This window comes from Rhinatrema bivittatum, chromosome 6 (assembly GCF_901001135.1).
Source record: "Rhinatrema bivittatum chromosome 6, aRhiBiv1.1, whole genome shotgun sequence".
NCBI classification, from domain to species: Eukaryota; Metazoa; Chordata; class Amphibia; order Gymnophiona; family Rhinatrematidae; genus Rhinatrema; species Rhinatrema bivittatum.
The window spans coordinates 179,344,248-179,368,062 of NC_042620.1; the positions used below are offsets into that span (position 1 = coordinate 179,344,248).

The 23,815-nt window shown below is 41.8% G+C and overlaps 1 protein-coding gene across 2 annotated transcripts in view; it reads right to left on the reverse strand.

Moving 5' to 3' along the window:
* Nucleotides 1–1,088: 1,088 nt before the first annotated feature.
* The window catches only part of EHHADH (enoyl-CoA hydratase and 3-hydroxyacyl CoA dehydrogenase), a 104,091-nt gene continuing 81,364 nt past the window's right edge, over nucleotides 1,089–23,815 (reverse strand). The window contains exon 7 of one of the 2 annotated variants that reach the window (XM_029606203.1): nucleotides 1,089–3,159. In XM_029606203.1, the coding sequence (XP_029462063.1) occupies nucleotides 1,889–3,159 (1,271 nt within the window). In that variant the 3' untranslated portion in view covers nucleotides 1,089–1,888. Of the gene's footprint in view, nucleotides 3,160–15,090; nucleotides 17,000–23,815 lie in introns of those variants that run through there. The other variant, XM_029606202.1, reaches the window with a different exon arrangement.

The window sequence follows — 23,815 nt, forward strand, 5'->3', positions numbered from 1 at the left end:
GCCCCTGGAGCTGTGCGAGCTGTGGCTGGAGATGCTGGAGCACGGGCTCAGCATGCAGGGGTTGCCGGACGTCCGAGGTCGCGGCTTGAATGTACAGCCTGGCGCTCAAGGCAGCAGGAAGCTGACTGAACACCACACTAACGCCAGGGTCAGGGTAGGCAGTAAATATGCAGGTTAAAGACGCGCTAAATAAGTGGTTAAAAAGGCGATAATCTGGGCGCACGTTACTGTATTGGAGGGAATAGCTAAATCGATCATTAACATATCATATACATGCGGCGGGCGGAGACGGATACGCGTCCATTTCGGCAAGCGGTAAGGACGCGTAAAACCGGATACTGAATCACGGGTCCGTCTTACGCGTCCAAATTGTGCATGCAAAGCGGGTTAGAAACAGGGTAACCGCTGCCGCGCTTTACTGTATCGGCCTGAAAGTGAGGTTTAAAATGGTTTGGACAAGATCTTGGAGGAAAAGTCCATAACACATTATTAGCCAGGTGAATAAAAGAAAGCTATTGCTATCCCTGGGAGTAATAGTAATTAGATTTGCTTTATGAGACCTGCCAGGTACTTGTGATCTAGACTGGCCAGACAGGATGCTTGGCTCGATGGACTCAGCAAGGCAGTTCTTATACAGTCTAAACCTAGTTTCTCTATTGTTATGTTCACTAGGATAATTTTCACCTCAGATACGTTTTCAGAGTGGAGAGGTGCGGGAGGCAGGGAATTCCTTTCTTCCTTTGCTGCTCAGAAGCAACTCTGGTAGTGAAAGTCACTGAGAAGGGAAGGAGAACTGCTAAAAGGGTGAGAGGAGTCTTTGGGGAAGGACAAAATAAAAGGGGGATGAAGGAAATGACTTGGAGGCAAAGAGCAGGGACCCAAATGCTCAGGACTACAACACAAGATGCCAAGAAAAGAATGAATTATGTGAGAAAAGGGGTTTATGGAGGGATGATAGGAAACAATAAAACAAAGAAATATAAAAATAAGAATGGGAAGAGAAAAGTAATTAATGAAAAGAAAATAGAATGGACAAAGAAGAAGAGAAAGAACAGAGATGGAAAGAAAGAAAACAGTCCAACAAAAAGTTACCTAGAACAATGTTTATTTAATCATTTTCAGCCATTTTCCATTGCTATACACTTTTAACCAGTGCTAAAAAAAAACTTTGGCCTTAAAGTATTTGTTGATCATCTCAGTGGCCTACATTAACATAGAACAAAAATTGTAAGTGCAAGCTAGAAATGAAAAAATGGTGAGAAATTCTAAAAGTTCAGATTAATTAAATAATATTCAGCACAAAATCAGAATCTGTATTTCCAAGTAATTTTTTTACGATTAAAACATGTTATTGAATAAACCTATCTAGAAGGTTTCTATTTCATTTTCTTTAAGAACTTAATGACAGAACAATTCCGTATGTCACACTGTTAAACACATCTTTTTGAACTGCTGATCTATTACACATGGTGGCCCATTGAAAAGTAGCCCACCTCCAATACTAGTACATTGGAGGAAGGTACTTTTCCATGGGCTACCCTGTATTATTAGAGTGCTGTCCTTGGGCAAAGTACTGCATTAGTAATTATGCTCTTGGCTAAAGGTGTAGGTGCAAATAGATTAATTCTATGTATTATTAATATTCTTATTGGTTCACAGAGATCCAGTTATGGCTTTGGGTACCAAACGTATGATTATTTAAAAAGATCAGTATACATCACACTTTGGAACCAACCCTGGTGACCTAGTAATTATTCTCTTGGAAATAGCTGAAGTTGCAAGTTGATTAGAACTATGTACTTTTCATATTCTTGTTAGTTTCATCGAAATCCAGTTATGGCTTTGGGTATTGAACATATACTTCTTAAAGTAGGCTGCCCTTAGGATCTTATAGCTTGCTGCTCTGAGACCCAAGATGTGACTGCCATTCCTTCAGGGGAGGGTTTCCAATTGCAACCAGTTTTTTCAGGAAACCACTAGGTTTTAGACCAGGAATGTCAGGATTAGCTTCATAATATTTTTCCAGTTTGGTCAATACTACAGGTAAACCAACTAATGAAGCATAGTACATGGGGCCACCTTTATGCTTTGGCCACCCATAGCCATTGTTGTAGATGACATCTATGTCTTCTGGACCTGATGCTATCCCATCTTCTAACACCTTAAAGCCCTCATTGATGAGGGCATATAAACACCTATCAATGATTTCATCATGGGATATATGACGTGACTTGAGGTTGTGGATACCACGGTATTCAGAAAGAAAATTATGAAGCCATGGATCAGGTATAGCATTTCTATCCCCTGGTTTTTCGTATTTGTACCAGCCATGGCCAGACTTCTGGCCAAACCGTCCCTTTTCGCACAGGATATCTGGAAGTGGGCTGTATCTCTTGCTGCCACGCTGGCGGGCAGGTGTTCCAGTGGGAAGATTTGGTCCTGTCAGGCCAATTTCTGTCCGAGATTTCCATCCTATATCAAGCCCAGAGAGATCCATCATTCGGAAGGGACCCATAGCAAGACCAAAATCTTCAAGTGCCCGGTCAATCTCCTCTGGTTTACTGCCTTCTTCTACTAGAAAAATAACTTGTTCAATGTATAGCCTCATTAATCGATTCCCTACAAATGATGGGCAGTTACCTACCAGCACACCAATTTTTCCTAACATTTTACCAAGATGCATGGCTGTGGATATTGTGGTGGAAGATGTGTTTTGGCCATAGACAACCTCCAATAGCTTCATTATGTGAGCAGGAGAGAAAAAGTGTGTCCCAATAACCATTTGGGGTCTATCTGTGACAGAAGCAATTTCATCAATATCCAGGCCTGATGTATTAGTACACAGGAATGCTTTAGGTTTACAGATTGCTGATAAGCGCCTGAATATCTCTTTCTTTAATACCATGTTCTCATACGCTGCTTCAATAACTATGTCTACATCTTTTAACTTGCTATAGTCCAGAGTGAACTGAACTGGACCAGGCTGACTAGCAGCTGCTGACTGTCCAAGCTGCTTCATCTTCAAGGCTTCACGATCTAGAAGGGACATCACAGCTTTGCTGCCCAGGTCCAGCTGCTTCTTGTCTTGTTCCAAAGCTATCACTGGAATCTGGGCCTTTGCCAGTGAGGTGACAATACCTCTACCCATTGTTCCCAGCCCTACAGAAATGAAAGGACATTTATATAAATGATAAGTTAAGTTAAGACAAACATCTCACAAACAGGACTTTATGTTTAAAATGTAAAATACAAAATGGTACTTTTTGTCATATGTTTACAGAATGTCATAAGTTAAAAATATACTGGAGTAAAGTACAATGTTTTTTAGAAAAAATGTTAAAGCACTTAATAGGTTGGAATCTTTTTATTATGTTTAGAGAAGAAAATATGTTTAAAATGTCTCTTTTTCTTTGATATCCAGCTTATGTATTTCCTTAATACAATGTATATATCATTGTATTTGAAAAACCATAAATAAAGAATTAAAAAAAAAAAGAAAAAATGTTAAATACCAATATTGAATGGTCAGGTAAATTATTGTATTTACACTTATGTGAACACATGAATACGATGTCCAATGGAGAAAATTTTTTTTTATGTTTATCACTTTTATTGGCTAAAAAAAATATATTAATGTCTTGGAAAGAAGAAGAAGTACCACTATATGAAACATGGATAAAATTATTACACCATACTGCATTATATGAAATTCAAAGAAGAAAATATATTCAAAATCCTCATCAAAAAATAAAACAAAGAAAATATTTCCAATTATGGAAAAATGTTTTGTTATATATTACTTAAATATATTTAAAGGAGAATGTTTATAATAATTAGAAAAATATATTGATGTTATTTATTTAGAACCAATTCTTTATTATAAATATAAGGAAAAGTATTTAGGGAAAGTAGTTGGGAGGACTTAGTAATAAAAGGGGGGGAATAGTTGGGTTTGGGAAAGAATTACAAATTATATTTTAATTGTAAAATTTTTAAAGAAAATTGTTATTGTCTAATTGAATTTATATTTAATTTGTATATTATGAAAATTTCAATAAAAATATTAATTACAAAAAAAAACAAAACAAAAAAAAACAGGACTTACTTTTGGAATCCTGGTTGATTAGGATTTTCAGAGAATGACATCATAATAAACATCATGGAATCAGATTGGAATGTGAAAGACAACTTTCAAGAATCTCACTTGCAACCTTGTTAAATGTAAGCAGCCTTTACAGCACAGACAGCAGGGTAAAGTTGGGCTTGAGCTGCTGGTGGGGAGACAGGCCATTGCCAGTGATAGGCTGCGAGTGGAAAGAGTTGCCACCACCGTACTACAGGCTGCTACCAGAGACAGAGAAACAACTCTGTTTAGGGTGCTGCTGGGGGACTGAGGGGAAGAAGGGCAGAGAGAAAGGGTACACCACTGTGGTCTGAGATACTAGAAAAAGGTCATCACTACTGCTGGAGGTAGAAATGGGGAAGAAAGAACAGGCCAAAATGAGGAAAGCAAGGGTCAGAGGGGAAAGAGAAGGTACAGAAGTGCAAGGAAAAGAATGGGAAAATGGGAAAGAAAAGGTAAGGAGGTGCAAGGAAAAGAAAGTAGAAATGATGGAGGAAAAAGAGGGAGCAAAGGAACACTGATGTGGCCACCACTTAAGAGTCTACTGACAAGAATTCTGGGTCAGGGAGACTGTATAGCTACCACTGAATTGCTGCTATAGGCTGTAAAAATGTAGAAAAAAATTGTCCTTTGCTGTTGGTGTATAGGACGAGAGTGAAATTCTGAATGGCCACTAGATGGTGACATTCTGGGTAAATTTACATTATGCATTTGTATTGTGGAGTGGATCAAGGTCTATGTGAGAGTGTTCCTTTTCAGATAGAAGGGGATTATTAGGCCCAGCAGAGGAAATGTTTCACCCAGTATAAAAGGGATGCTTGAGGATTTGGGCACAGAGTTTCAAGATGGATTAAGAATAGGGAAGAACCCAGCCAGGGGCTGGGTTTCAGCCTGGAGATACCTCTCATTTGGGAGGGCCCTGCAGGGGCTTTCCCTCTCAAGGGGAAAGGCCTGATGTGTTTCTTTTCAAGGGGAGACAACCTGGGGACCTAACCGGAGGTGGAGTGGATCTGTGTGTGAAGCCCATAATGGTGGAATACATTTGGAGTGCACAGTTTCTAGAGCTAGGACATTGGCGAAGTTCCTGACTATTGATTGGGAGCTGGTGAAAAGATATTCTGGAGTGAATGATTTCCTGATCCTGAAGAGAGATACTATGTGACAAGTGAAAACAACTTATAATGTATATCAGATAGTAATATTGTGATGTTCAGAATTTTTTCAAACAGAAGTGTGAATAGTCGCGGAGAAAAATTAATAACTATCCAATGACAAAATTTTAAGCTGTTGAACTGAGGAGTGGGAAAAAATGGTTGTAAATAGTTCTCCTAACAGGAAGATGCGTATATAATTGTTGAACTCTTTAGTCTACTAATCTTTCCTTTAAAATTTTTAACTATCTCAGCCTAGCTGTGCAAGCCTACATAACCAGTTTAATCAGTGATTTTCCCTATTCTATTTCATGTTTGGACTTCTGGTAAATAGGAATGTGCATGCATTGCCTTTTGGACGTCCATTTGTTTTGCACAAATGAACATATCTAATGAATGAACACAAAACGAACGGTGCGCATGTCCAAGTGTACCCATTCGTCGGCGCCCATTCAGTGTGTGCCCATTCAGTGTGTGTCCAATGGTTCGTTTGCTAGATACATAGGGGTAGATTTTATAAAATTGCACCCGCGCGAACAAGAGTACGCCAGATTTTAATAGATACACGCGTAGCTGCGCGTATCCTTTAAAATCCGGGATCGGTGCACGCAAGGCTGTGGAAAATCGGCAGCCTCCTCCTCCCCCCCACCTTCCCCTCCCTTCCCTACCTAACCCACCCCCCAGCCCTATCTAAACCCCCCTACCTTTGTTTGAACAGTTATGCCTGCCTCTGGCAGGCGTAACTCTCGCGCGCCGGCTGCGCAATTCCCCGGCCCAGGAGCTCTTTCGGAGGCCTCGACCACGCCCCCGAAATGCCCCCGGGCTGGAACCACGCCCACGGCCCCGCCCCCAAAATGACACGCCGCCACAACACGCACCCCCCCAGGAAAGACCCGGGACTTACGCACGTCCCGGGGCTTGCGCGCGCCACAGAGCCTACTCAACATAGGCTCGGCGCGCGCAGGGGGAGCTTGGGCCAGGTTTTCGGGGGGTACGCACGTACCCCTTTGAAAATCTGGCCCACTATGTGTGTCCAATGAATGGAGCACAAATGCACATCCCTACTGGTAATACCAGAAAATAAAAGTTTTGCTTATTTGGAATCTATTCTTAAAGTAAGTTCTACTTTTTCCTTGGTATTTGTGGAGTGTTGAAACAATGAGGAGATAACAGTCAGAGGGAGTCATAGAGGGGATTCTCATTTGGAGGTCAATTTTAAAAGCGTTGGCCATGCAAAAATGCCCACATATGCACATATGTGGGCCGTCTGTGAGCAATGTGGATTTTAAAAGCCGCGATTTATACACATATGTATCCATGTGTGTGCCAAAAATTAGGAGGCAGAAAAGGGTGGGGCATGGGTGTTCATGGCAGGGCTAGCAGTTGCACGTGTAATTTCAAAACCAGAGGCCATAGCATGTGTCATCTTATTAGCCGCTTAACTTTATTGCTGCTCCTGATGAGCAGCAAAGCTATAGATCTCGCATTTTAGGTCTGAGGGGTCTGGAAGATCTTAATATTAACTGGGTAAACTGATGGACTAATTGGAAAAACTTGGAATGTTCTTTGTGCGAGCATGTTAGCTGGCAAAGTCCTATGGAAGATATGTAAAGTAGGTTTGTTTGAGTATGTTCTTAAAATTAGGAGCGCATGATTTTAAATTCCAACATATCTCCATTTGTGTGCTGATACACGTGTGTATGGGTGCATGCATGCTTGTTTTAAACTTGGGCCTTTCCAGTCCTTAGCCCTATCCAGCTAAGGATACTTGCATTCTTGGGTCTGGACCTGGGTCCACCTCATCTTTTTTAACCACATTCATCTTTTTTAACCACATTCCTTCTGAACTCTACCTGAGAGACTGGAACTTAGCTCACTCAGGTGCCAGATCCTCTCACATTTTGCCCCGCCCAGGTGGGATTAAACTAGTTTAGACCTTAGGGGATTGCTGGCACCTGATGCTAGTAAAGCTTAAGGTGTTACTAGCAGGATTTTGATGCAGTTCTTGAGCGCAGTGTTCATTCTAAGCTGAGGGGTGTACAGCAATTCACAATTTTAATATCACCCCCAGCTTCTATATTTCAATGCAGGTCAGAAATTGGCTACCTTTGAGTTCCACTTTCTCATTGCCTACAGCCAATCAGTTGAGCCTGACTTGCCTCCAGCAGCCAATCAGCTGAGCCTGACTGCATCCTCCTGCCCACCTTATGCACTCCTGCTGGGAGTGGAATGGAGTCAGAACTTACATAGGCTTCTGCTGCTTCTTGCTCCTGCCTGCAGCCAATCAGCTGAGCCCTCACTTCAGTGACTTGCCTCGGGGATGGGGGATTGAGCGGAGTGGCGCTTGTTGCCTAAATGTGATCTCAGTACATCTTGTCTCCAGGTACAGGGAAGAAGGGAACTGTGTTACTGTGCTAAGGAGAAATGGGGAATGTGTATTATGCTGTAAGATGAATGTTGTAAAGCAAGAAAAGGTGGAGGAGCCAGTGTTGCATGCTGGAAAGACAGGATAGATAATAGAAAGGTTGGGAAGAATAGGTAGGGGGAAGATGCTGGGAAAGGTGGGAAATAGCAGGGGAAAGAGGGAGTGAGCAAATGCTGGAGAAAGGGGGAAAGGCAGTGAGCACTGGGAAAATGCAATAGAGAGGGAGAACAATTGAGGATGGGTGGAGGTAACGTGTACAAAATGTTGAGGAAAAATTATGGGAACAAAGGATTATATCAGGGCTGTCCTTGGGGAGTGGGAAAATAGGGGTCAGCTTGGGAGTGGAGCCATGTAGATCAGCTTTCCAGGGGCTTACTACAGTTGATTCACCCTGGGCCCCTCACCCTCCTAAGGTCAGCTTTAGATAATGTGAAGATAGGAATGGAAATGTAGAAGAGTAGAAAATAGAGTGGAGGGGTATGTGAGAGAGCTGAAAATGTGAGAAAAGCTAAGAAGAAGTGAGAAGAAATGGCAATAAAGGGAACAGAGAAGACAAAAGAAGAAAGAGAGTCTAGGTCTCTGACAGTGCTGGTGGTACTATGGTAGAAACAGCACAAGATGAGCGACTCCACCTACCCCCACACACCTGGAAAATCGTGTTCATCAGTAGAGCACACACACATGCACACACACACATTGAAAAGGGGGGGGGGGGGGGTTGTGAGGCAACAGGGAAGAGGCTCCCCACCAATGCTCATGGCCAAAACTATATGCCCAACTCAATGCACACCCACTAAACAATTAGAGGAAATACTGGACAGGAATCCTGTTTACTTCATAGGATTTGAAACTAGGGGCCTTAAATTACAATGTTAACAGGGAAAGCCTGAAGTGAGAGATTTTTAGTTAAATAAATCTCCCTCAGGAATCCATTAATAAAGATGAAACTTACAATCTTGAAAAAGAGCTGCAGCGTCCCAAGCCAATGCATGCTTACTCCTGGAATATGGGAACTGCTAGCCCAGTTAAACAATTTCCAGTCACTAGCAACTGCACTAAAATAAAAATGGCACTTGAGAGTAACAGTGACAAGTTTTATTGTGCAATACCAAGTCAATGCAATGACTGCATACATCATCTTTAGAAGATCTGTAATATAACAGTGCTAACATGGCAATAAACATGCAACTGAGTACAGTAAGAGAAACAAACCATTTCTGGGAGAAAAGACTTAATTCTCTTCTTTCTCTCACTATGTCCTTATTCTGAATTAGTCAGGAGGTGGGTGGTGGAATTCACAGCTTTGGACTATGACAGGAAATGTGATGGGAGTGTCTCTGCTAATAGCCCCTGGAACTGGACTAAGATCACTTTAGCTGGGATATGAACTGCTGGCCTAGGGGTGAAAGGTTTGGTAAATAATGCTGTGCCCATTCTCCAGAGCTGCCCAGTGCCCACTGCTACGCAGGAACTAATGCTGTATATTACCAACACAAAAGGCTTGCATGAGCACCACTCACACTTCATGGGTGTATCCATGTACCTGGATATAATTATTTCCCAAAGATGTAAGCCAGAGATAATTATTCCATTTTACATGAAAAAATTAAATGCTCTTCTAGGATTTCTAACTTATTATATTCGTAGAAGAGAAGGATATACAAGAGAACATAGAGGCTGGCAAAAAAGCTACACTAAGGTAACTCTTACTACACACCCTGTCAAAGATAGAAAAATTGGCAACACTGGAAAACTGCATCTTCCAAGTATCCACGGTACTTAGCTAGTAGCACGTCTCATCACTTCTCCACAATTCTGCGGTATTACGAGGGCTCATATGGCCCTCATTGTAGAGGTAGCTGAGTAATAACAGTCCTTGTGTGTGAACTCAGGAAATTACATCTTGTCTTAAAGCATAATTGCAAATAGCAGTTGGTTGCTATGTAACCCAAAATTAAGTGGCAAGCTGCTATTACAACTCTCTCCATCCCCACCTCCCAAATTCCATGCATTCTCTCTCTCTTCCTGTTTCCTTCCTCATAGTTTTTGCCTAATTGGTGGCAGCAGCACTTGGTTTCTGTGAGCTAATTAATCAGCTCATGAAAGCACAGCATAAGAATATTCTGGGGACCAGCAGGCTCCCCAGTTCCTGGCAACAGTGGAAGTTACCTCCGAGAGTCAGAGGTGGGGGTGGGGGGGGATCTCCATTTTCCAGCTAAAAGGGGTGGGAGGTATTCTCCCGTGGGGGCTGGAGAGGTTGTAATAGCAGCTTGCCACTTAATATGGGCTCTTAATCCCTGGCAACAGCAGAAGTAACTCCGAGGGGCCAGGATAGGCTCCCGGGCCCTTTCATCAGTAGAAGGAGTAACTCTGAGCCAAGGAAGGTTTCCATTTGCCAGCTGTAATGGGATCATCTGTAGTATGGCAGTGAGAGCAAATTCAAAAAGGGGCAGGAGAGAATCCTCTTTGTTTACGTTTAAGAACAACCAAGCCAGAGGCAATTTAGGGAAGTGAAATCTGTTCTACAGCGCATGTGCTCTGGGGCTGTCCAAGAAAGTGGGAAAAGAAGTAACTAGCAAGTACCTGCTGCAAGTCAGAGCTGTCAGAAAAGTTATTTCAGCTCACAGGCAGCAGCTTGCCCACAGTAAATTGGAGTCCTGGCGCGGAAGGATTCGAGTCATGAAAAAGAAAAAGAAAAAAAGCCCTTCTGCGTGAATTCCAGCTGGAACCCAGGGGGCGAAATCGCCCATTCTGAGATAAATAAAGTAGTTCATTTTATTTATTCATTCATTCACTTTTAGAATCAGTCTTCCCAAAATTAGCTCAAAAACAGAGAACAAATTATAGCATTAAGCAATCTAAACAGAAGACACAATCATAAGTACAACCCAAAAACATACTGTAGTCAGAAAAAATTCCAAAATCATATAGAGATAAGAATAATGACAGAGAGATAAAAGGCACTAACAGCTCTATTTCAGAGCCTCAATCTCACCTTGATAAAGGTCCAGCCTTAAAATTCATATTTATATAATGCGCTTTCCATTATCCTTCAACAAGGGCTGAGATTTGCTTTGGGTCACGCATGAAAATGTCTGGTAGCCTCAGCCCAGCCTTTCCTGGACATACATTCCCACGATAGGAAACACAGCGCTATCGTCAGGCTGAGGGTAAACTGAGGTACATGAAGACCTCTCTGAACAACTGACCAGATTAATTCTGAATGGTGCTGATGCAGCAGCACTTGCTTAACGCTTTTCCTGCCTCAACATAGCTTTATTTTCCTCTCATTTCCCGTATTAAAAAGCTGTAAATTCCACATTTCCCCTCCCCGACTCAAGATCTCTGGCACTTTGAAAACTGAGAATTTCAGTGTTCCTTCTGTAGATGCTTGGCCACCACAAGAACAAACTTTGCAAAAGGACTGGGCGTACTAAAAAACACAAAATTAACAACCTCTTCTGCCCCCCTCCCCCCCCCCAAATCAGGCGAAACAAAAGTGTGTTGGGTCCTGACTTGGCCAGCTAGGTTTAAATATCCTGAGCAAAGCAGTTGGTGCAGAAGTGAGGACCTATCGGCTTCTCCCTTCCAACTTATCCTTACGAGTCTCTTCACCCGTCCACCACAACCCATTCACATCACATTCTCTTTCCCAGTCAGACCATCCTCACCTCTCTCAACCCACTTTCCCCTAATCTCATCTTCTTCGTCTCCCCTTACTGTGTGCTTTATTTAAAAACAAGCCGTTAGGCCCGTTAAAACGGACGATATTCCGTTGGTCAGAGCCGCTCTCTTCTCCACTCTTCTCCACAACTTCTTACCCTTCCCACTTACTCACTCATATCCTCTTCCCTTTTCGTCACATTCATTCAAATAGGCTTATTTATTTACTCTGCTACACTATTACTTTAATTGTATGAAATGTAAATATTGCATTGTTTAACCTCTCCCCTCTTCCAGTTCCAAGTTTATTTTCCCTGTTTTATTGTAACTTTCTCACACCTTTTAATTGATTCTCTGTATTTAAAGTTCACAGTTCTATTGGAAATATTTATTACGTTACGCTATACTTTACACACATTGTTATTTGTAAACCGGGTTGATGTGATGCCTATCATGAAACTCGGTATAACAAAAATATTAAATAAATAAATAAATAAATAAATAAATAAATAAATAATTAAATAGCCTCTCATCTTCCCTTCTGCCCTCCTCCACTCCCTCTTTTTCTCTTCTGCACAACTTCTTACCCTTCCCACTTACTCACTCATCCCTTTTCCTTCCATCTCCTCTCATCTTCCCTTTCCTTCCCCTAACACCTCATCTACAACCCCTTCCCTTTCCCTCAGCCCTCCTCCACTCCCTTTTTCTCTTCTACAGGGCCGGCTGGGAGGGACCAGGCTAAAGGAGGAGGCATTTGCTGACAGAACTGCAGCATGTTAACAGCCTGAGCCTGTCCCTCCGTCGCCGTCCCTACTCGCTCCCCCCTTCCCTGGCAACGGAGGGCCAGGCTCAGGCTGTTAACATGTCTGAGGAGCCTTTTCTTGGAGCGGTGATCTCGTGCGCGCCTCACCACCGTGCTCGTTGCTTGCCCGCCCGTCGCTCAGCTTTCACCACCACTGCTCCTCCACGCCACATCCGCCGTTCTCTGTTGCTGGCCCGACCGATGTTCACATACCACCGCCACTGCCGCAAAACGCCGTGTCCGCCGCTCTGCCCGACGTGCTCTCTCGTGGCACGTCGGGCAGAGTTCTTTGTGCCACGCATGAGCAGTAGAGCTGCTCTCTTCTGCGTATTTGCAGCACGACGGTCAAGCCTCATTTATCTAGTTGATGGCCATCTCTTGTGTAAGTGCATTTTGACTTTTATATTTGAGACCAGGGGGGCTTAATACCCTCTGCCTTCTCCCACATCCTGCTCTGCCCCCAATTTCTCCCTAATCAAGTCTGCTCTCCAACACTCCCAGTTTCTCTCCTCATCCTTCCATTCCCCAGCAGGTTCCCCTTCACCCCTCCCTAGTGAGCTCTTTTCACCTGCAGGCTTGGCTTACCCATTCCCTCATTGCTCCCCACCCCTTCCTCAGCAAGTTAAGCTCCTCTCATCAGGGTCATCCCTGTGGAAAATTGGGGCAATCGCATTGCTTAGTTTAGAGGACCTTGTGCCACAATGTTTGCCCTGCCCCCAACACTTTAGGAGAGCCAGTGAAGTGGAGCTGATCACAGTGGGAGCTGGATGCTCCTGTCATTCTTTCTGGGCTCTCTGGCCAGCTCCATGACTCAAAGGTCCTGATGCTCTCCTCCCCTCCCCTCTCACGTCTGTTCTTCCTGGCACCATAACTTGTCCAACACTTCTGGGTTCGTGGCCCTCTTCTTGCCCTGCGATCTCCCCACTATTCCTGCTGGCTCCTCCTAGCAGCCAGTAGAAATACATTTTGGGGCCTGCAGGACCTTACTATGCCAAGTTGCTGGCTCTTAAAAGGGCATCACCCCCAATTAAAGATATTAAAAAATAATCATCTGCTGGCTAGTGCTGTAGCGATGGGGGCTATCAAAGCATTCAGGCTCCTTAAAGGGCCAGTGCTTCTTCCCTTCATCTTTAATCTTTGAGGTTCTTTTCTCCCTCTTGTCCCTGCTCTTCAACCTCAGAAGGAGGGAGGGAGGGAAATGTCCCCACCGCCATCCCCCCCACCTTTTCAATCTCAACACAGTTTAGCCCTTTCCCTAACTGGTAGACCAGTTCATGTCTCAATTTGCAATTCTTCCACTCCTAAAACAGTCTTAGATCACTCTCCCACTGTAAGGGGTGGAGAATGCAGTGTAACTAACAGAATTTAAGGAAGTATGCAATAAAAACAGAGGATCCTGGGATATGAGAAAATGAGGGCATACCCTGGCACTGTGGTACTTTGTCAGGAATGGGCAGACTAGATGGGCTGGGCTGTGCTGTGCTTATCTGGAGTCAATTTTTCTTTTTCTTGCCCTTGAGCTGTTCCATGTTGTCTGCATGATAGCAGCAGCAGCCAGCAGGGACTCTGGTCCTCGTCACCTGCAGATGGCTTCCCCAATGGAGCTAAAACATCACTTTTATCTAATAACTCATTCAACTGGAAATACAAAGAACCTAAGATGGCAATGCACAGGGAAAATAAAAAATATATAAAAAGCAAAAAACAAAAAAAGGCAAATTTCAGGTAATCCAGAACAATAAGTATATCTGGAAAAAAAAAAAAAGTGATGGTACAACCCTTCTAATTACTGTTTATCAGATACAGCATGCAAGTGACTAAGAGTTTGTGATACTTTTTAAAAAATCATGTTCATATTCCAAAAATGCCTGGCTTATTTTTGTAAAATATAGCATCTTGAGAGCAGGTGAGTGTTCCTCTTAGAGAAAATATATTGAAGAGGAGAGAGAATTCTATTACTGTGTTCACTAGGCTGATTTTCACCCTCATAGAAGGCTTCAGAGCAGAGAAGTGGGGGAGGCAGGAACTCCCTTTCTTCCTTTGCGGCTCAGAGCAGTGTCCTGGGAGCGAAGGACAGTGAGAAGGGAGGGAGATTGCTAAAAGGGGGAGAGGGGCGAGAGGAGTATTCGGCGCAAAGGCAAAGCAAATGGAAAGAAGAGTGGAGAGACCCAAATGCTCAGGACCACAGCACAAGATGCTAAGACAAGGATGAATTCGATGGAAAGAAGTGGGGATGGGGTAAGAAGATAGAAATAAAAATGAGTTGGAAAGGAAACAGAATTAAGGAAGAGAAAATACACTGGTCAAAAGAGAGAAAGGAGAAATAATAGATAGAACAAAGGGGAAAAAAAAGCCAGAAATAGAAAGATTAGATTAGAAAAATGTTTAATCAGTTTTAAATTGCTATACAATTTTAACCACTGCTTTGGTCACTGGTAAGCAAAAACTTTCGTTAACAGTATTTGATGATTGTCTCAATGGCCCATATGAAGAGAGAACAAAAAAATGTAAGTATGTTGCAAAGTGTGAGAAATTCTAAAAGCTCAGATATTATACATTATTTTACATTTTAAAATATACACTGCATTGATGTAATTACGAAATGTAGTATATTAAATTACAATATACAAAATATTCATCACAAAATCAGAATCAGCATTTACAGCTAACAAAGCTGAATTTTCTAAAGGATTTACAGGTAAATGGGCTTGAGAAATTTGCCTTGGGGAGTGGAGGGTTTACATTTACAAGTGCACATGAAAGTAATTTTGTGCATACTTTTATATGAACAAGAAAGAGGTAATGCCAGGGGTGGAGAAACTATTTATGTGCAGACTTTTGATTTTCAACTTTGATAATTCAGGCTGAAGTCTGCATCTACTTTCTGCATGCGGACTTCAGCCCTAAGCAGGCTGTTATAAAATTACCCTCTTGAGATTCAGACATGTTATCAAATATGCTTCTCCATGTTGTTTCTTTTTTTTTTTTTTTTAATTTATTTATTTATTTATTTAACAGCTTTTAATATACCGGTGTTCGTGCGAGCACATCACGCCAGTTTACAATAAACTTGAAAAGGAGGAAAGTTACAAAAAACAGGGGGTGGGTAATGGAGCAGGAGCGAAAAAAGGGGGGGGAGAGAGGGGAGAAGGTAAAGGAGGAAGGATAGCAGCTGAGAAAGTAGAGGAACGTAACAGTATTTACAAGAGTGACTAATTGGTGTGGGTTAAACATTGTCGCTTAATTATAACGGTTAATGAGGAAATATAGTGTATATAAAAGGATATATATATAGTAGCTTATTTACAAAGGTTATAGCAGGTTATAAAAGATAGCTTATTTAGCATTTAACAGAGGATGTACATTTTAATATCATAAAAAGTCAGTACTACACATCACATTTTGGAACCCATCCTGTAGAACTAGTAATTATTCTCTTGGCCAGAGCTGAAGATACAAGTAGATTAGTGCTATGTACTTTTCATATAGTTTTACTGAGATCCAGTTATGGCTTTGAGTACTGAACATATATGGTACTTCTTAAAGTAGGCTGGCTATAGGATGTTACAGCTTGCTGCTCTGAGACCCAAGGTATGACTGCCATTCCTGCAGTGGAGGGTTTCCCTTGGCAACCAGTTTCTTCAGGAAACCACTTGGTTTTAGTCCTGGGATATCAGGATTAGTTTCATAATACTTTTCCAGTTTACTCAGTACCACAGGTAAACCAACTAATGAAGCATAGTACATGGGGCCACCTTTATGCTTTGGCCATCCATAGCCATTGTTGTAGATGACATCTATGTCTTCTGGGCCTGATGCTATGCCATCTTCTAACACCTTAAAGCCCTCATTGATGAGGGCATATAAACACCTATCAATGACTTCATCCTGAGACACGAAACGTGTCTTAAGTTTGTGGATACCACGGTATTCAGAAAGAAAATTATGAAGCCATGGATCAGACATAGCATTTCTACCCTCTGATTTTTCATATTTGTACCAGCCTTGACCAGACTTCCTGCCAAACCATTTCTTTTTGCACAGAATATCTAGAAGTGGACTGTATCTCTTGCTGCCACGTTGGCAGGCCAGTGTTTCAATAGAAAGTGTTGGTCCCATCAGTCCAAGTTCTGTCTCAATCTTCCATAATACATCAAGCCCTACAAGATCCATCATTCGGAAGGGACCCATACCAATGCCAAAATCCTCCAGTGCCTGGTCAATCTCCTCTAGTTTGTTACCTTCTTCTATTAAGAAAATAGCCTGCTGCATATATTGCCATATTAATCGATTACCTGCAAACAATGGGCAATTACCAACCAACACACCAATTTTGCCTAAAGTTTTAGCAAGATGCATGGCTGTGTATATTGAGGTGGAAGATGTGTGCCTGCCATGAACAACCTCCAAAAGCTTCATTGTGTGAGCTGGAAGGAAAAAATGGGTCCCAATAACCATTTGGGGTTTATCTGTGACAGAAGCGATTTCATCAATGTTCAGGCCTGATGTATTGGTGCACAGAAATGCTTCAGGTTTACAGACTGCTGATAAGCGCCTGAATATCTCTTTCTTTAATGCCATGTTCTCAAACACTGCTTCAATAACTATGTCTACATCTCTTAGCTCGCCATAGTCCAGGCTGAATTGAACTGAGCCAAGCTGACTAGCAGCTGCTGACTGTCCAAGTTGTTCCATCTTCAAGATTTCACGATGCAGGAGGGACATCACAGCCTTCCTGCCAATATCCAATTGCTTTTCGTCTTGTTCCAAAGCTATCACTGGAATCTGGGCCTTTGCCAGTGAGGTGACAATACCTCTACCCATTGTTCCTAGCCCTGCAGATATGAAAGGGCATTTATTTAAATAGTATAATTAAAATAAACATCTCGCACACATGATTTTTTTTTTTTAAGCTTTTCAGGTCTGAATTATCAGAGAACTATATGATACTTATAAACATCATGGCACTAGACTAGAACGAAGAGACAGAACCCATTAGGATTCCCACTCACAATCTTGCTAAATGCAGACAGTCGTTAGGGCACTGTTTTTCATCCTTTCATGACTACTCCACCCCTTTCACGAGTGTGAGATGTCTTGATTAGCCCCAGGTTCACAAAAATTTAAAATTCACAGCACATGGAAATAAAAGTCAATAAAACAATTTCATTACAGTAACTAGTTTTTGGGCATTACTCTCTCTTCATCAGGTCAAAGCTAAATGAGCAAATTAATGCAAAGAATGATGCTGCCTTATATTCATGTGGATAGCATGGCAACTGTTCCCCTCCATACAAAATTCACAGTAAACACTACTTTTAAATTCCAGTGCCTGTTTTCCAATGCAAACGTGTCTTTACTGCCTCAAAATGCTTGGAGCCAGTGAAGACACACCAACAATTAAGCTCTTCTCTACCTCAATTCAGTTCCTGGATATTGACCTGATGGCACTCATAACAGAAAATATTTCACATATGTACATTGAGCCATGTGGTAACATACAAAACTTCATTACCAAGTTCAGTGTACTTATTTTGAACTAAGCACCAGAACAATGTTAGTGTTGAGTCATATTTTATTTGCAGACCACAATCTGAGGACAGATCAAGAATATTTTCTTGCTGGCTAGGAGAGAGATCATAGCTACTTACATTTGGCAAAACAAATGGATTTCTTACCTAGTCACACTGTTCTTGGTTGTTGGGAAATATAACCAGAACTGAGAAGCTAAATGATTCAAATGATATGCTCTTATGTGCTTAATTTGATTTTGCTCAATTTCCCCTGGTCAGATTTCAGGAAGTTATATGTAAATTCATCTAGGCTTCGCTATTCTTTAATATGGAAAGCTTTTCCATAATAGAAGATTCAGGGAAGGGTTAACTTAGGAAGTGATGGATAGGAAGTTCCTTCCCCTAAAGGGGATGTGTTTGGATAAGGAAAACAGAAGTGCCTTCCACGAGGCATGAGGAAGGGTCTGGAATCTGAAAGGTAGTGAAAGCTGTGAGGTGAAGAGAGTAGTGGAGCACCACTGGATCTGCTGGAGTGAACACAGGGAGTTTACTCTGGTATCAGCTATGGCCAACTAGGAAAATAAAGACCCCCTCGGTCTATGGGGACATCTTTATGGCCTGGGACAGCCCCAGTTTGAGAGGCAATTAAAAAGAACTCTGGTCTCTGATTACTATCTTCCTCCTTTGTGGAGCAAGAAGGGTTTTTTGTTGACAAGCAGGGCTGAATTAGTCATAATTGGACAACAATTCGACAGCACCAAGAGAGCATTCTTTGAGTTCAGTAGAGCTTTTGCCCTTCTAAGCATGTACAGGTGTCCCCATAAAAATCACTGCTTTGTGAGCACCTCAGTCATATTTTTGTCCATGCTACAAGCCTGGAAGTTGATCTCTCTCTCCTAATAAGATCTTCTGAGCCTCTCAGGCTCTCTTTTTTCAGTGCTTTTCTGCTTACTGTGTATGGCAGCTCCTAAACAATAGCACTTTTCAATGCTAATAATAAAATTATATATATATATATATATATATATATGTAAGAAAACAAGATGAAATAAAGAAGAAATTATCTGGGGCCAAGAAGAGCTCCAGAACCAGCATTCTTCTTTGGTGAGTCAAACAAGGACTCTTTTAAAGCTCCTCCTGCTGGGGGGGGGTCAAGTGGGTCAGTGAGGTGTCGAGCTTCAAGGGCTTTGGGCACTGGTTTCCTCGACACCACAACTCAGGATCTTGTTGCACCAGCTGAAGACTGTCTCTTCAGTGATATATGAAAGCTCTGCATGTAATGGAGAGATTTGGAAGAGTAGGGCGGTTCATTGACATCTTTAATCCTTGATCTACACATTGAATGGAAAAGTTGAACAGAAGAGGGGGTTTAGAATGATATGAGTGATTTGTGTGTATATGAAGGATGGTCAGGTGGTGTTTAAATTTTTTTGAGTGCCTTAAAAGATATATTTATACAGTATATGAATTGTGATATTTATTAGTCTGATGTATAATCAATATTGAAAATGTATCTTCAGTATTTTTGTGTGTATGTATAATCAACATTAAAAATGTATATATAGTAGTTTTGAAATCTTTTTTGTTGTATACAATTTGTCATCTCTCATCTGATTGTATTGTATTCTTATGTATGTTGAGAGAATCAATTTTGACCTTCATTGTTTATTGACCTTTATAATTATAACCTTAACTGCACTGGGGTAACCTGCATGGAGTGGTGGTTACAATCTTAACCACAGTAGTACACTAGTATCAGGCTTCCAATGAGACTGGGAAAACCTGCAAAGAGCAGCAATTACAAAGAGGCTGGGATAACGTGCATGGAGCTGCACTTACAACCCCACAAGCAGTGGTACAACTGCATCAGTCTTCCAAGAAGACTGGGTAACCTGCACAGAGCGACCATGGTAAAACCAAATATTGAGTATGGAGAGGCCAGATGGTTTTGGACAGCAGCCTCACAAATTGTGGTTGTAATGTAGATTGTTTCAAAACTTGGTGATAAGACACAGAAGACCTGCATGTTTGATTAAATATTTACTGTTTAAGAATCAGAGGAAGATGACAGTTCCTGAAATGGCCTACCAATGGAGGCCAATGCTGTAGGAGAATTTGGGCATGCTTAGGACAGACATGGAGGGCAGTGAAGCTGGTGTTGGTTTAAGCATATGAATTTATATGCTCATTTACCCACACTTGTAGAGAACCAGAAAGTAGGAATCTATTGTAGATAAGGCAGACAGGATGGAAACTGGTGGTCAATCGGCTGTAAATTATTATATTGCCATGTAAACATGGAGGCAAGAATGGATGAGCCACAAAAAACTTGAAATTTTCTGTGCATAATTCAAAAAATCTTTTAAGTACTTTACCCATACTTAGCAAAAGCTGCTGAGTTTGATCTCCATCTTTTCACAAAGAATGCAAAATAGACGAGCATTGTGGGCTTGAACTGGATTAAACTACTAATATTAAATATGTAAGTGATTCATTTAAAGCTTCATGCAGCTCAAAACATCTTTTTCAATGCAAGCACCACTCTGTGGATGATGCAGGATACCCCATACAAAGAAGGATTTTCTTTCCCAATTCTTGTAACAAGGCCATTCTCTCTCCCAGTCACTGCAGCAGTCCTATCAGGGCAGCAGACAAACTTGTAAAAGTTCCAACACAAATCATGTTAGGGTGAAAAAAAAGTGTCAACTGTCAATTAGTTAAAACATTTCTGCATTGAGTTTGCCTTTATAGTGTTTGCAAAACATTAGGTGCTTGTTGATACCATCAGATTCACCTGCCAAACAATTAATTAGCTGAGCCTCTCCACTCAACATCAGTGTCTTCGTCAACGTAAAGCGCAAATATTTTCACCATCTTAAGTATTGCAGCTTCTTGAGATAGGTTTATTGTCAGTCATATCTTCAGTACTATGATGGGCAGTGATATTTGATAATGGTACTTTAAGAGTTTTGGCTACCTTTTTTTTTTTTTTTAATCAAATGTTGTTGCAAGTGCTATTGCGGCTGACACAAAATAAGTTCTTCTGCATTTGCGTGCGGCTTCTTTGACTCTGCTAGAAGAAGACAGACAACATATAATGCCTCAAAAGTGCTCTTGCAGAAACAGTTGAAGCTTATTTCATTTTCATCCAGCAAATCTGAAACTCAGCAAGCTTTCTTTGAAAAACAATATAGTGACTTACCCACATGCACACAATCCTTTGTATTCAACTGTCATTACAAATGAGTCTGCTTCATACTGTTTGATAAAGTTTATCCACAGAGGAAATAAAGTTTGAGGTGGATCACTATTTGCACTTGTAAATCCAATTGCAATATAAGTGTTGCCAAACTGACAGTTCTTCCCTTTTTGAAAAACAATAAAAATTGCTACATAAGTTCAGGTACGTTGTGTCAATGGCACTGTCTCAAAAGAGATTAATATCATGGAGTATTGGAGGCATCAAAGTTCAGCATGGAGAAAAAGTAGTGCTAAAAGATCTCAGTCATTTAACCTAGAGTAGTATCTAGAGCATCCTATTTTTCTTTGACATGCTGTGCAGCCCAGCATATGCAGATGCTACCAGTATCTTAACCTGATAGGTGTAATGCAATAGAACAAAACTGAAATGCCTTCAATTCAAAAGAATAACTGTTCTGGTGTTCAGATCATCTGAAGCAAAAACATGTAGCTTGTTATTATATGTTCAAAATAAGTCAAAGAGAAGCATCTCAAATTGTGGGCAAATCACCAACTGTGATGTAAGTCAAAGAACTCTGGTCCTGATCCTAGCCAGTGTTTTAGTTGATGCCTGCTTCCAGGGGATCAGTTTGATACAGAACTTATCTTTCTGTATGTAAAACGGACGGCTGTTTGCTCACAAAGCCTGAATCAATTAATGGCATCCAACAAGGGAAGACACCAGCATGGCTTAAAGCACTGGGCTAATGGCTTCAATTATTACTGGCCTCAATCAGCCATCAAACCAGGAAGTTAAAACATACAGCAGATTGTCCTCCGGCCATTCCTGTAAGAGCTTCAATACCCAATGTCTTTGGCTCTCTCCTGCGACTGAAGAATCAAGAAAGCTTTGCATTACGAGAAGTCACCAGCAGGTCCAGAAATGGAAGGCCTCAGTGATCCATAATTAGCTGAAACACCTCATCTGACAATACCCATTATCCTGGGTCCAGACTCTGCCTGCTAAGAAAGTCTGCTCTTATATTGTCTTTTCCTGCAATGTGCAAGGTTGAGATCTCCTGAAGATGCACTTCCGCCCAGTCCATAAGTTGGTCTATTTCCTACGACACTTGCTGGCTTTTGGCTCCTCCCTGCCATTTGATGTAGGCCACTGTTGTTGCATCGTCCAACATTATCCGGATGGCTTGACCCTGCAGCCTGTCACCAAACTGCAAGCATGCAAACCAAACCGTCCAGGTTTCCAGCCGATTGATGTTCCAGAGAGACTCTTCTGCACTCCAGCATCCTTGGGCTATGAGTTTCTGACAGTGAGCTCCCCAACCCTGGAGGCTTGCATCTGCTATAATTACTATCCAGTCCAGTGATTTTAGGGAAACTCCTTTTTTAGATGATCCGCTTATAACCATCACTGTAGTTGAGAGCAGACCTCCATTGGCAGGTGGAGCAGAATCGAATAGTCCTGAGACTGTGGGCTCCAATGAGACAGCAGGGAGCAATGAAGAGGACACATATGAGCTCTCACCCATGGCACCACTTCCAGCATCAAGGTCATCAATCCAAGCAACTGTAGATAGAACCACACTGTTAAGTGTATTGTGTTCATCAACAGACACACCTGCGCCAACAACTTCTGAATACGCCCTTCAGCAAGAAAACCCTGCCCTGCTTCATGGGAAACTAAACGCCAAGATACTCTAGTGACTGAGATGACTAAAGACTGCTCTTGGCCAAGTTCACCACCCAACTGAGCTCCAGCAATAAGGAGATCACCTTGTTCGACACCAGGATGCTCTCTTCCAAAGATTTGGCCTGAATCAGTCAGTTGTCCAAGTTCAGGTATACTAGAATCCCATCCTTTCTCAACTCTGCTGCCACCATGACCATAACCTTGGAAAAATTTCTGGGCCAGACCAAAAGGCAGCGCTTGAAACTGATAATGATGTCCCAAAACCACGAATCACAGAAAACGTTGGTGCTCTAACCGGGTGGAAATATGCAGGTACACCTCAGACAGATTCAAGGAGGTCAGAAACTCCCCCGACTGCACGGCCATTATCACTGAGTACAAGGTTTCCATTTGAAGATCAGTCACCCGAAAATGACAGTTAACTCCTTTGAGATCCAGGATGGGAGAAAAAAAAACCCAAAAAGAGTACTCCTTCTTGGGAACAAATAAATAAACGGAATATCGGCATGTATTTTCTTGATATGTGGGCACTGGACCACAGCCCTCAGATTGAGGAGTCTTGATAATGTACACCCTATTGCCTCTTCTGTGGGGAATGGCATGAGACACCATGAACATGTCCCAAGGAACAATGCATATCCATCTTGTATCACCTCCAAGACCCACTGGTCTGAAGTGATCTCGACCAACCTCTGATAAGAGAGAGAAAGGCGACCCCGTATCTCCTGTTCCCACGGGTGGGTCGGCATACCTTCATTGGGAGGCTCAGGAGGGCTCAATACCCAAGCCTGCACCCCAACTGCACTGTCTAGGATGAAAGGATTGAGACCTACCATTTACATTTATTAGGTTTATAGATCGCCTAACGCAGAATGGTCTAGGCGGTTAACAATGAAACATGCATAAAATAATTGACAATAAAAAGAAAACATAAAATTACATTAAAAAGCATAAAAGAATAGTAAATTAAAATACTGTTTTAAATCATAAAACTAAAAAATAGGCAGATTTAAACAAATGGGTCTTGAGAAGACCTTTGAACTTTTTAAGAGAGTTGCATTTTCGTATTTCAAGTGGGAGGAGATTCCAGAACATAGATCCAGCAATGGAGAAGGAGCATTTGCGTAATATAAAGGTGTGCTGCTTTCGGCGAGCGGACTTCGAGAAGGAGGTGTTGTGAAGAGCGTAGAGAACGAGTGGATTGGTAAAATTTGAGTAAGGAGTTGGCCCATGGACAAAAGATATCATTC